Source organism: Pseudonaja textilis, chromosome Z, assembly GCF_049901715.1.
Source record: "Pseudonaja textilis isolate UNSWEBS1 chromosome Z, rPseTex1.2, whole genome shotgun sequence".
Lineage (NCBI taxonomy): Eukaryota > Metazoa > Chordata > Lepidosauria > Squamata > Elapidae > Pseudonaja > Pseudonaja textilis.
In genome coordinates, this window is record NC_142008.1 from 18224198 (window position 1) to 18239112 (window position 14915).

At 36.9% G+C, this 14915-nt stretch overlaps 1 protein-coding gene across 1 annotated transcript; it reads right to left on the reverse strand.

Annotated features, from left to right (window-relative positions):
- Positions 1-215: 215 nt before the first annotated feature.
- MTPAP (mitochondrial poly(A) polymerase) lies at positions 216-14509 on the reverse strand. Its single transcript, XM_026710054.2, has 9 exons — positions 14325-14509; positions 10580-10752; positions 10022-10255; positions 8024-8248; positions 5302-5513; positions 2888-3114; positions 2563-2655; positions 2392-2465; positions 216-925 (listed from the first exon to the last, which is right to left on the reverse strand). The coding sequence occupies exons 1-9, from the start codon at positions 14494-14496 to the stop codon at positions 626-628; spliced, it is 1710 nt and encodes a 569-aa protein (XP_026565839.1). The 5' UTR covers positions 14497-14509; the 3' UTR covers positions 216-625.
- Between the last annotated feature and the right edge of the window lie 406 nt (positions 14510-14915).

The window sequence follows — 14915 nt, forward strand, 5'->3', positions numbered from 1 at the left end:
GCACTCCTTTACAGCTCTATGCCAAGATGCTGGCAAAGCTACTGATCATCAGAAGGGGAGGGGAGGGGAGGAGAGACAGCAACTCTATTTTTTTTAAAAATGGCATTTTTCTCTACAGCATGGAAATGTCATTTGTCATTAGTCCTTATTGTATAACTAGATAATTACCATTCCTCAGACAGTTTTTAGTTATTAAGAAGCCTCACAATTAGAGCTCAATCACTTTGTTTTGTTTATTTTATTTCTCCATTATGGGTATGAAAAACAGTTTACAGAAATAAATGTAAATATTTCAAAAAAAATGGCTGCAGTGTGTCAGTATGTCGGCAAGTCTGATTTTCCATGAGGACGCTTTTAAATAATTTTTTCTTAGTTATCCAATTCAGAGTCCCCTAGGACCCTTTTTCCCAGGTCCAATAGTGTATTCTCCTTTCCTGGCCTGTTATCAAACATGATCAGTAAAAGGTGAATGGAGAATTTATTAAAGGACCAACGATATCCTAACCAGTTCAGCTTGCAACACGCCCCTTCCGTTTTAGGCCAGGAAGAACCTGACTCCTCAAGAGTGAATCTGGAGGGTTTTTGTAGCTGCTGCCGGACTTCTGAGCCTTTTCTGGGCATTGGCCTACATCTTTAAGGAGTTCAGCAAGTCTTTCACTCTGTCACTGTTTAACACATTCAGTCGTTTGAAGCCTTTGCTGACACGTCCTGGTTCAGATGCCTGTAGAAGAGCAGCCAAGCCCCAAGGCTTGGAGTTGTCTAAAGGACGTTTCTCCACCTGCTGTAAAATCCAGGCACTGTCCCTGGCCAGGCTAACGAATCGTTGAAGCTGGGCTGCGTTTACATTCTTACTAATGTTAAGGTTCTCTTCAAAGGGATTCTGTATATGGAGGGCAGAGGCCTCTGGCTTGTTCTGTTCTTTCCCCTGTAGATTTTGAAAAGAAGAAACAAAATCCTTAAGTACCTGAACTTCAACATGCTTTTTGAACCACCTTTCAATCATTACGCGATAGACTGCACAACATACAAAAGGGATATTCTACCAACCGCACAAGCGAATTTATGGTGTTCAGAAAATGGAAAGATAATAAAATGAAAGAAATGAACTGAGTTACCACAGAGAGGCGAAACTTGTCCTTTTACAAAGACACTAAAGCAGCTAGTAGCACAGGTAGTCTTAAACTTATAACCCCTATTTCCATTAATAAGCAAGAAGACTGTCACTGTGCTGGATTTTATTATCTTTTTTGGGGGGTTTCGTTGTTAAGCAAATGACTGAGTGAATTACAAGGTTAAGTGAATCCAGCTTCCTCCATTGATTTTGCTTGTTGGAAGCCGCCTAAGAAACTTACAACCACCAATCACATGAACTTGAAGGCTGTAGCTTGCTTGCATAAAGGCTGCTTGCCTAGCCCCTAAATTTTGATCACATGACCCCTGAGATGCTGCAACAGCCCTAAGTGTGAGGAGCAGTGATGTCTTTTTTTTTTTCAGTGCCACTGTAACTTTAAAATGTCGCTAAACAAATGGTTGTAAGTCGAGAACTGTTTCTAGTAATATCTTTTGAGACTGAATTCATTTCCTTCCTTTAGTAAGTGCACCCCTGCTTACTGCTGAACTGCTGAACTCTTATACCACTGGAGTTCTGTAAAAAAGGATTCAAGGCAATGATTTGTTATAGTGGATAAGTTGTTATGCTAGAAACTGGGAAATGATGAATTCTGGTTCTCCCCTAGGTATGAACACCAGATGAATGACTTTAGGACACACACTCTCTCTCTCAGCCTGGCCCAACTCACAGAATCGTTGCGGTGGGACTTCAGGTCTACAAAAGACAGGATTCAAATTTAATAAAATGAACAAATAAATAAAGACTGCGCCTTGCTTTACCCCGTCTTCCCTATCTCTTCCCCATAGGGCCTTCATTTACACCAGACTTGTTGATCTAAAACATTAGCATGCAGCGATGATCAAGAGGCAAACCTGATCATCTACTGCTTTCTAATGGAACAATTTTTCCACTTGTCAAAGGGCTTGCTGTTCATTTCTCCCAGCAACCCATTTTCAAGTGGTCTAATTAGCTACCATACTGGATTGCAACCAAACATTTACCCAGAGGTCTCCAGTCTTTCTACACAGTAGTTACATATCAATTTTTGACAGGGTGCTCTTGACTTTGTGAAGGGCTGTTGAGGACAAAGCATCTCCTGCTCCAAAAGAACTTTGATAAAGAGGGTTGGATAGAATAATTAGTTAGAAAGTCCCAATTATCAGCACAAGCTAACTGGTGCTTGGCTCTGTATCACCACTTTTGCCCGTGCTTTTAATGTCAAGATGTTGTTTTTCAAAAGATGCCAAAGGCTTCTCTATGAAATTACTTAATACAGTTACCTTTCGGATATTTAGTGAATTTTTATTGAAGGCAAAATTTCCATAGAATTCAAAGAAGTCTCCAAGAAGTACATCTGAAACATGAAAAAGACAAAAAGTTAGTAGGAAGGAAAAACAAAACCTGTGTTCCCAGTTAATTGGTGGGGATATTGAAAACGTCTCTCTCCTTACCTAATGTTTCTGTGTTGCTTGTTGGAGTAATTTTGTTCAAATTACTAACAAAAGTACAGTCAAACCCTTCAATTACTTCCTTATCTTCTGTATCTGAAAAAAAGAAATAATTTTATGAGCTTCATTAGTTCAGCATTAACAAACAAGTTAACATTTCTCTGAAGGGCTATATAAAATTATAGCACTCAGAATTGCTGTCTGGGGAATTCTGGAAGTTGAAGTTCATTTGTCTTAAAGTAGTTGAGTTGAGAAACACTGGGCTTAAGAAAGGAACATTTCATGATCAGTGGTTCTCCAGCAAAAAGTAAATTAATCATTCTTTTACCGGCCAGTTTCTTCAGTTGATCCAAGGTGGGAACAATAGGTGGTTGTCTTCTTTGTAGGAAAAACAAGACCATCATGGTTAGAGAGAAATTGGTAATCCAAGCCCCAGGGATGCTACTTGTAAGCCCATGGTTCCATGCCCAGTATCGTATGCTGAATGCAAGAGTTCTCACACGTGGGTCAAGGCTGCCATAGACATAAAGGAGTTCTGAACTTTTCAAGGCAATTCTGTCGGAAAAAATAAAAAGATAAAAAATGGAAAGGGAAATTATAGTACCACTGATAACATATTGTACCAGTAGCAACGTTATTAAAGTCTAACAATATTATAACTGCGAGTCCTTGGTTCTCTCTAAACTTGGTTGTTTGCTTCAAAACATTTCATTACCTGGTTAGGTAGCATTACTAGTATATCTAGTTAGGTAATGAAACATATGCAAGAAAACAACCAAGCTCAGAGAGCATCAAGGACTCCATAGTTCAACCCTGAACTAGTACTACAGAAATTCTTTTCTCTGTTAGTATTTTCGCTTTCACGCAACAGCTAATGCAAGGACGTATGAAAATGGAACTCCAATAAGGAAAGCAATTTCTAAGAAGCAAATATGAAAGCACATTAAACTAATTGGGAACATACTATATAAAGAGTAAGAATATGTTGCAAAAGTTACCAATGTATGGGATAATGTATATTTGATTTGAGAAGAACTTTTGGAACATTCTATTTAGATCAATGTTTCTCAAACTTGGCAACTTTTTAAGGTTTGTGGACTTTAATACCCAAATTTGCTGGCTGGGGAATTTTGAGAGATGAAACACACACATCTTAAAAGTTGTCTTGTTTGAAAAATAATTTGGATTGCATATTACACTTTTAACAAATACTTATTTATAAACATTGTGTTTCCCTATGTTAGGATTACATTTTCTATTTGGTGGCACCCATGGCTTTGGTGTATTTTCTTTCTTTCTTTCTTTTTTTTTATAAAGTGTTTGTTACCATAAAATTACCAACATACTTTAAAGCAAGATTGCTTTTTCTGGACAGCAGTAACTATAATGAGTTTAAGACACCTCGGGAATCCTAGATACATGAGCTTGGTGAGCCAGTTCAATTGGTAACAGTGATGTCTTAAACTGTCTGTTAACCAGAATTAATAAATGTCCTCAAATGAGCCAAACCAGAGGCCTTAGCTTTGAGCTGAAAAATCGCATCATAACATAATGGTTTAATGGTATATGGGTCCCATATCAAGAGGAAAAAGAAGTGGAAAAAGGAAATTTTCAATTTCATTGTACACATGTTGTGCATTGTCAATAAATGTTTGATTGATTGATTGGCTTTTATAAGGCTGCTTTTGAACACAATTTATGTACAATACAGAAATACCTTTCACAAATAGGTTGCAATAGGACATTGTAAATGGCAAATGATGTTGCTTTCATTCCCTGTTTCAACCGTTAGTTTCAGAACAGAAGTAAAAACAAGGAACAGAATTCTTGAGTGAGAATGGAAAGAACTTGATTTAACAAAGAACAAAGGAACATCACCATACACACATAGAGAAATGATATAACAAGGCCTATAAATCCTTAGTTAAGACATGACACTGATCTGTTCAATAGAATGAAGCAACTTCTCTTTTTCTCTCTTGGCAATTCAGGATTGAGTCATTAACCAAATGAAAAAAGATTCTAAGGAAAAATGAATCAATTATTTCAAAGAGATCTGCTTCCTCCTAGTGGCCATTCTAAGAAAATAATTATTTCTGAATAATCCAAGTCGGGACAAAAATCCAAGGTTTATATTAACCATTTATAAAATAAAGAACAAAGAATTAAGTCCTGAATGTTGTCTGTTCTGGCTATTTCTAGAACAAGGACCATGTGAGGGCATACAGTGACGAGATGGTGAGATCTGAGTTCAAGTCAGCCATTAGGTTTACTGTTAGTTTTCCCCAAAACCTTCCAGATGAACTGTACCTGCCAGGGAGTATCTCTGGGAGAGTAGGAATGTCAGAAAAGTCAAGATGGTGCCCGTCACAATCATGTGACAGAAGTTCCTCCCCTTTATGTAACTGTGATACCTACACAGAGTGAGCTTTTGATCACATGATTCTGGTAGCCATTTTGACTTTTTTGGCTTTGTCAGACAAGTGTCCTTATCAAGATGTAGTTAGGAGGATGTATTAGGAAACAGGAAACTCAGGGTCATGTCCACCATTAGCTGTGGAAGCTCACAGGGTAGTGTGGCACCTTTTCTTAATCCATCCAACTGTTCATGACCAACTACTGTTGTGAGCACAAAATGGCAGTACAATTAACTCCCCCTGGAGGAAAGACAGACTATAAAATGAAGCAGTAACAATAGCAGAAGGGAAAATGTAACTTTAAAACCTTTTTTAAAATACTAACCGGTTGTTTACTGTCAAATCACACTGAAGCCCAGAAGGCTGATGGGAAAACCTCACCAGTGGGCAACGAGCATTAAGTATCTTCTGGACACCCTCGCATCCTGGTCCAAGGTTATCAAGAAGTTCACCAAGCACATTAAGGATCCTTTGGGCTGCTATTCGTTCTGAAGGAGCTTTCTTCATTTGGTAAATTATGTTAAAGGGGTTTGTTTTCTAACACAAAGGAAAACCACACAAAAAATTAATTCACAAATTAGACGTCCCATTCCCAAAGCTGAAACAAGGAGAGGGAGCATTGGAAATTCATGTCAGACTATCTCACGTTAGGCAAAAGGCAGAGTACAGTTAACCGTAGTAAAAATAAATGTTTCCAGATAATGGCCATTTTAACTGGCATACAGATTAAAGTTATATGGCAACTAAAACCTTTTTTATTTGCTTTTATAGTATTGTGTGCCCATTTCTGAGCTTCTTAAATTCTTAAAATTCACCTTATACTTCTTGTAATGTGAATTTATATTCAACTTTTCAAACAATACAAAACTTTTGGCTCCGATAGAGAATATTAATTTACATTAGCTCTCTCTTCAATTTAGTGCCCTCCAGATGTACTGGACTCATCTGTTCCTTTGAGATGAGGGCTGAGTTCACATCATAGCCCTACATCGGTCCATCTGGAAATCACGCTTAATGTTATATACACGCTACTTGAGAATCTAACATCTCAAATTCAAACTCAGAAGGCCTCATTTAGGCTACTGAGTCCAGCTCCCTGCTCACCAGAAATCCAAAGTAAATGATCCTGTGGCAAACAATTGTATTGTCTCTGCTTTGGTACAGCACAGAAAATAAATTCACCACTTCTTTAGGCAATGATTACCTTGATGACCTGCTTGTACATTCCAGAAAATATCTTCTAACATTCAATCAAAATCGGGCTTTTTGTAATATACTGTGTTCATGGTTGGAGAAGAATCCACAGATATAATGACAACCATTATATCAGAGTTGGGGAATTTCTGTTTTTTTTTCTGATGCTGATTTTTTGATTAACAAGTATTGTTCACTGGTTTGGCAACTTCAATTCTCAGAATTCCCCAACCAGCAGATATTGAAGCCCATATACCTTGAAGCTGCTATATTCAAAAAACACTGTGTTAAACCCTAAGTCACAGCAACCCCAGCCAGTAGGAATAATGGCAAGAGATGATGGGAGAATCACTGATGATCTGGAAAATCAGATTCTGAAGACTTCTTTGACACTGAGAAAATTACACTATAGCTGATTTGCATATAAATGTTTCCATTTCTATCCACATTTCTAATATGTAACTAAGTAATAGTAATAGTTCTATTTGCACCCTATTTACACAGGGCCAAACATATTATTTCTTGCCATTTTAAAAATCCCTACAATAAGCCTCTTCTTTCCCCATTTAAATACCAATAACTAAATTTAAGAGAATCTGTGCATTAAACTTAGAGATATACTTAAACACAGAGACCTATCAAATCTCTGCTTTATAAAACACCATGCATTTAAGTGGCACAACAAGAAAGAAACTACACTAGCAGCTAAGATTTAAATTCATATGCTTTTCATTGCCAATTATAGCAGAAAGAGCAACCCAGACACATTTTGTTGACAACTGAAGAATTTTTGAGAGAATAGTGGTGTTTCTGGTACAGGGTAACAACAGACTGAATCTCAAGACAGGATTCCTAAAATCTCCCAGCCTTTACCTGCAACTCAAGATTTATCAGTGCAGCTATAAAGCACTTGGAATTCTGACATCTTGTACAGCTGCCTGGTGCCAGAATTTTCACTCTTTCTTCAACTACATGCAAGTAAAAGGCATGCACCTCAAAAGACCGTGAATAGCAGAGCACAATCTTATGCTTTTACATTTTCTTACAGCAATTGAACAAAAGTTGCAGTAGAAAGCACATTAGCGCAAAGGAAAGCGCAGCTTCCTCCTGTTGTGAAATATGTCTTTGTTGACTAATGCAGTAAAGTTTCAAGGCTATATGTGGGAAATCGAGGGGGAAACTCTAGGTTTTCCCAGGCCTAATTTCTTACTGTTCAGCTCAGGCTTGAGCCTTAGGGTTTAAAAGCACTCAAAGTGCTAAAACGAAAAAAGCTATAAATACAATGATTAAGAATATAAACAAACTAAATATCTACACAGAATATTTAAAAGCATTTAAAGAGTGCGATGGATATATTTAAAAGATCCTTTTCCAATGAGGAGAGTCAATGAAAAAAAATTCAAGCAAAATGATAGAAAAAAATCAGAGCTTCATTTTTTTTTTTGCCAGAAATCTGAGAGACTCCACAGGAAGGAGTTGCCACCAAAAAGATTTGCTTAGTGAGGCTATTCAGTGAGAAGCATGTGGGGAATTCATCCACCCATCTTTAAGTTGCCAAGTTTGCAAAACACTGTTCTAAAGTTTAATGGTTTACAATAATATTAATCTTTCCTGCAGCAGCTGCTTGTTTTAAAATATAGGAACATAACTAATTTCAAACGTATTAAGAGTAACATTTAGCCTATTCAGGAGGTAAATACCTTTTAAAAAGCTGAGAACAATGCGGGATAAACCTGGGAATCAATCAAGAAATCAGACCAACTACAGAGGGAAATGCTATTGTCATGGTCTCATTTTCATCTCAGCACAACACAATTAATTCATTTTACAACAGCACTGGAGAAATATTTTACCCTTTTGACAGAATTTTTCCCGACTTTGTTCAGCTCTAGGAACATATCGAGGTCGCATCCCAGTTTGCCAAAGGTATTCACAGAAGAACCAAAAGGCTTCACAGCACAGTCTGAAAAGTAAGCACTTGCAATGTCTTGAATTAAGGAACAGGCTAAAAACCGGAGTTTGGTATTTTCTTCGGTCAACTGACATTCATTTGTGAGCAGGTACAACTGCTCACTCACCTGAATAACAACAATAAAAAGAGAAAACATCTCAGATTTTAAATATCTGGCACTCAAGATATTTGTAAGATGCAGCCTAACCTTTAGTAATTGTATTCCTATAAGAAATAGCATCAAGTTTAATCTTTATAGAATATATGCTTAAAGAATCTGAGAAGAATAGCTAAAAACATTAGATACGATGCAACCTCTATATAGACAAGTCTCCAAGAAAATCTGTATTGAAAGAACTGGCTGTTGATTCTATAAGAATAGAAACAATTGAAAAGATGCAGCAAATAATTTCTAGTTACAGTTTCTTCAGATACATTGCTTTGGCATCCTGTTAGCCTGGTTCTTTCATTACAATTTATTGCTCCTACTGCTTCCTAAGAAAATTATGCATTTTTAAAAGATAAAATGGCTAAATTTCTGAGAAAAGGGCAACACATTATTATGTATCGGAAATATACTAAGTCTATAGAAGCAAGACAATTCGAGTTAATTTGGTTGTATTGCACAAATTCCCCAAATTGGTTCCTAGATCTGTTGGACAGCAGTTTTATACCTTGGAAAGAAAGCATGGAGGGACAAATACTAAAATTATAGGTGTAGTTTTTATTAGAAAGTATTTTTGAACCTGGTTTTTGTCTGAAGGAAAATGCGATTTATTTAAGAAATAACATGGTGACTTAAAAGCCACAATTTCTTAAGTCTAACTTTAGTTATGAGCCTAGGATATGTTAAGAAGAGCAAGTCAGGTAGGTGACTTGAACTGCACAGGTCAGTCAGAAGATAAAGAGAACTGACACACAAAGGGGTGATAAAAGCCCTGAAAACTTCAGACTAATGGTGCAGCATGTTATACTGAGATTTTTAAAAGTGAATCTTTTAAACAAGGAAAGGAGATTAAAAGGTTCTCTACTAACTATCCCAATATTTATTCCCCCATGCGGTCAGAAGGTTTATAGGTACAGAAAAACAATGCATGCAAAGTTGAATTCCACAAGAATTATATTTCTTGTTCAAAGTAGTTTCAAAGATGGCTGGAAATGTTCTTGAATATACTTATCTGAATCAATTATGAAAACTGGATAAATTTGTAATACAAGTTGGTTCTCTTTGCTTTGATACAAATTGATATATAACTCGTGGTTAACATACCATGATTAGTACAATGTAGAAAGCCAGTCCCTGTGTCACTTTCTTGTTGGGTAGAGAAATGGAAGCAAAAAATAAACTTCTACCTTATCATGCCAACTAATATACTCAATATCTTAATGTTCTTCTTTCTCTAAGGCAGTGATGGCAAACCTATGATACATGCGTCAAGGGTGACATGCTGCAACATTTTGGATAATATACCAGCAATCACGCACAGTTGACAACCTTTATTCTCAAAAGCACACCTTGTTCTCATATAATTTTTGAAGGCTGCAGAGGCCATGTGAGAATGGATATGAATCTGGTACAATCCCTACATCCTTCCTTGCAAGAAAAGCCAGGGACAGGAATTCATATGTATTGGGAGGAGACAACAGAAAGAAACCCAGGGTCCATGTTCTTTTGCAAGCAAAGCAAGCCCCAAAATAGAACCTGTTTTTTTTCCTTTACAAGTTTAATCAAGGTATTTGTAGTATCTGTTAAAAACACCTGCATTTTTAGAAAGTTCTTTGGTCAATACTCTTCTCTCAGCTATATTTAGCTACAATCCATTTTCCAGTTACATATTTATTGCAAAAATAAACCTGCTTGTTATAAAAGAATTATAAAACAATTACTGCATGAACTTACACTTTCTGCATCACAAAGTTTCTTCACCAGCATTTCAACTGGAATAGAGGTTTGTCTATGACAAAGAATTGGGGTTTGTTCAGAAACGGGGTCTGGTTGTTTTTTCAACATCAAGGTAAGGATTCTAGATTTAAATGGAACAGGGTGTTCATCCTTAAACTCTGGAATTGTAATGACATCCTGCAATGAAGTTACGCTTTCTTTCTCAGAAAATTCTATGACTGCATACATAGCCTGAAGCAATATGAGAGAAGAAACAGGAACAAATATTAGGAATAAGAGCTTAAGTTTGAGAACACATACGAACTATTTAAAGGATTAGAACTTGAGTTAAATTGACCTGCAACCGACAGTCAAGTCCATTAGACTGATATACTTAACTAACTTCTTTTATGATCTTCCAGGGCGAAAAAAGAGAATGACAAAAAATAATTACTGTGCCATTCAGAACAACAAAGCAGAAAAATGTGAATTTTCTTAAACTCATCCATTGAGGCCTTTTCTATCTGAAATACCTTAAATATTTAGATTTCTGTTGCTAACCTTTCAAATACTTACTTTACTTTTATAGAAGAAATGATTCTTAATATTTCCATGCTGTGATAAGTATTTGAGAAAAGACTTGGCATTGAAATTGGGGGGACAATTAATTAACACAGTCCTCTGTGCTTGTACTTGTCTTTCTGCAAGAATTTCACTGAATGTCTTTTTCCTGGAGTCATTTTCGCTCTCTAGATTTGAAGAAGAACAAGAGACTAATGTGAGAAACTTAGATGACATACTCGAAGGGTTTTTTTTAGGATTACCTGTGAACAGTTTTGCATACTGAAAGAAAGTTTGGGACACAAAGCATTAGATGGTACTTCTCCTGAGTCCCTCATGAATGACTTCTCTGACTTGTTCCTTATAAAATATTTCACTAATAACACAGTAAATTTATTAAGAGAAATAGATTGGGTTGATCAAATTTGTTGTCCAATAGCTAAAATAGCATTTTACTGCCTCGTAGCATATTCTTGGAAGAGTTAAGAGGCAAAATTCATATGAACTAGGAAAGTGTGGAACCAAATTTGTGACATAGTTTCAATTGAACTGGAAGATAATTTGGGGGGGGGGGTGTCTCATTTATCTGCAGAACAGTTTTAGCAGAAAACATGTGAAGTACTGATGAAAAAGAATATTTGTAGCTCAGGATTAAAATGAGGAATCTCTGAACTTGATTATTTTCTTGCAGACATCACCAGTGTTCAGCACTAATTATGTTACCTAGTTGGCTAATGAAACATCTGCAAGAAAACAACCAAGTTCAACACATGAAGCGAGCATATGAGTGACTAGCCAAAAAAAAAGGGCAGATATTTGAAAGAACTGAATCACTGTACCATCCGCCTGTCCCTTCCCAAACTGACTGAAATAAGGAACAAGTTATTCTTCTAGGTTTAAAAAGCAAGACACAAGACACTGATCATCAATTAGCATCATTAAACCTAATACTGGATTCTGATGTAAGACCCACGTCCTCATGAAAAGAGATTAAAATGGAGAAAAATACAGAGATATAGTTCAAGATGACATAAATCCCACATATTGGTTATCAACTCAATTTTGTCAATGTATGATTTTGTCATTGCTGTTTTTTTAAAATAATCTCTGAACGAAAACCACCTAATATAAAACAAAGAACCTCAGTGTAATTTGACAAGGACAGTAAAACCATGAGAAAGCAGTTGAAAAAAGGAAATCAAAGAACTTAGGTCAATCTAAGCAAAATTATATTTTGATTTCTTTTTTAATTTAGCAATTATGCAAATGGCATGGTTCAACTTTCCCTAGGCTTGCTTGGGCAGATTTATATGGATATTATCAATGTTACTTATTAAAATGGTTTGAGGAGGAACTTAGAAAGATCAGAGAACAATCTGGTATGAAATATATAATTAATCTAATCTAATGTCCTTGGTTAAAAGGAAAAAAATATACTTATATTATTTTATATAAATAGTATCAGAATAACAAGGATGCAGGCTATTAAATGTTAGCTTGGATAGCCTTTTTTTCTTCAGATTTTTGGTTATGCAGCTACAGCTACGTTTTTCAATTTTCCAATTTTAAGGTATCTACACTTCAAGTCCCAGAATTCCATGCCCAGCACTTTTGGGAACTGAGCAAGAGAGATGTATGCTGAGATTTGCAGCATGTTGACAGTTATTGAATAAGTTTTTAATTTGGAAATACCCACCTCAGGATGTCCAATTTAAAAAGTTTTCAAGATTAAAACTATTCCAACATTGACTTATAGCACAGAAATATGCAGTTTTACTGTTGACAGTATCCTGACAGACACTTTGGGTATATGATAACTTTTGTAACAAAGCAAGCATTATGTCAGACCTGAATTTAAAGCTGAAACTATTATGATCTTAAGCCATAGGAAAATGTTATTGGATCAAAGTATTATCAGAGGCTTCTCTTACAGGCTAGCGAAAACCCAAGTCTTTAGAAATGTAGGAATCTAATTATAGACTTATTACAGGTAGTCATCAATTGAGCTCAAATTGAACCCAAATTTTCTGTTGCTAAGCAAGATAGATTTTAAATTAGTTTTGCTCCATTTTATGACCTTTCTTGCCACAGTTGCTAAGTGAATCATTACAGTTATTAAAATAGTAACACGGTTGTTACATGAATCTGTCTTTCCCATTGACTTTGCTTGTGAGGTCACAAATAGTGATTACATGACCCCAGAACATTTCAACCATCTGAATTTTGGTCACGTGACCATAAGAATGTTGCAATGGTTGTAAGTGTGAAAAGTGGTCGTAAATTACTTTGTTCAGTGCCATTATAACTTCAAACAGTCAGTAAACAAATGATAAAAGGTTGAGAAATATTTGTATTCAATACTCTGGAACAGGTTGTAAAGAAAGTTTTAGATATAAATGCTCACATCAAAACAGATGTCCTGTCAATAGTTGCAGTTCCAAATGGAAATATATCTAATATGCAATAAGAAAATGAAGCATCTGAAAACTTGGACTTACCTTTATTTTATGCTTATGGACTTAATAATGAAGCTTGGCCAATTTTATGGCATCTTAGCTCAAGAAAGACTTTGTGTTTATCAGTCTGGCAAGTATCAGGGGTGTTTCTGAACCATTTTTAGTGAAATCCAGGAAGGTAAAAAGAATACAGTCTTTGTACTGGAATAAACCACTACATAATAGTGGTTATTAATTATATTGATAGAAGCCGTGGTGGCACAATACTGCAGGCTACTTCTGCTGATTGTTGGCTGACAGCAGTTTAGCAGTTCGATCCTCACTGGCTCAAGGTTGACTCAGCCTTCCCTCCTTCTGAGGTAGGTAAAATGAGGATCCAGATTGTTGGGGGCAATATGCTGACTGTGTAAACTGCTTAGACAGAGCTGTAACGCACTATATAAGTCTAAGTGCTATTGCTATTAATAATATTAATTACTAAGATAAGATGATGTTATGGATATGTTTGCTACCTTGAGTTATTTGTAAAAAAAAATAAAGGTAGGATGCAAATAAGGAATTAAAAAAATAAAGCAGGTGCCACATTGTCAACTAAGAAACAACTCCTAAAAGTGATTGCAATGCACTGCTATATAGTGATTTTAAAATATCAACATGTGTATTTGGGAAAAACAACCACTCTTTGTGTGTGTGTGTGTGTGTGTGTGTGTTTTAAATTTTATTTAAGGCGAGCTGTTCAGTTTATAGCATTTTATTTGGCTTGATGTGGAGATTCTCAGCCATGGTTGTCCCAAAGGTGCTTTTTCCCCCCAAAAGCAACTGGACTTTCTTTGATTTTCCTTGAAGACAGAGAAGGAAAAGAAGAAAGCCCAATGGCCTTTTGAAAGAATAAAAAGCACCTTTGGGATAATTTGGTTTGATATTTCAGTTTGATATTTCCATGCTCTTTCGCTAGGCTATTGGGTTTCACTCTCTAGGTTCCGTTCGTTGTCTGTTCATATAAGACACAGTTGGCTGGGCTTTCACGAACCTGCAGAAAGCCAAATGCTCACACCCCAGGGCTGCAGCGTACAACCCGAGCCGCTTTCCCCAATGCCCTCCTCTCAGATAGGCCCCCTTTCATTTATTCTTCGTAGCTAAAAACCTACGAGCCCTCAAGAGTAAACGGCATCCCTCCCTATTTCGAAAATCTACACCAACCGATCTCGAGGCAGGGCCCAACGAAAGCGGTTCGCCTCTTCCCTTGAGCCGATTGCAGTCTACTACCGTCTGCAAAAAATAAATAAAAAGACTCCCCGTTTTACCCTTTGTCGGCGCCATGCCGCCAGGAGCCTGCGACTCTCCCAGGGACACCGCAGCGGCTTCCGCGGAGCTGAATCTAATCGCACCGACCCGCCTCTTTGACACAACCATGCGGGATAAAATCCATCCTCGCCATTGAAGCAACAGAGGCAAGGTCCCTGTGGGGGCAGCCATGACTGCCGAAAAGGAAGGAGAACGGGTGCGCCTGCGCGACGTGACGGAGACCGTACGCTACAGAGTAGCGCGAGGGTCAATAGGCCCCAGACGACAAAAAAAAAAAAAAAAAACCACCAAAACGCGTTTCCAGTCAAGGAGTAGCTAGGGATGTGTCAACTCTATTCAGTTTCCTTCGAAGTATTGTTAGAGGGAGAAAGACTAACCTGGCAAAGGCGTGAGCTTTGCTTTACTGCACTGAATGAAAAGTCAGATTATTATTTTTTGCTCCGTAAGAGATCATGCTGGAATTATTTCTTGAAATTGATATTGCACATCTATTTCATGAGAGTGATATGTGCAGATTTTGAACCTATATAGAGAGGGACTCCATGTGGATAAGGAGCTAACAACAGCAATCTAGGTTTCCCTAAATCGAT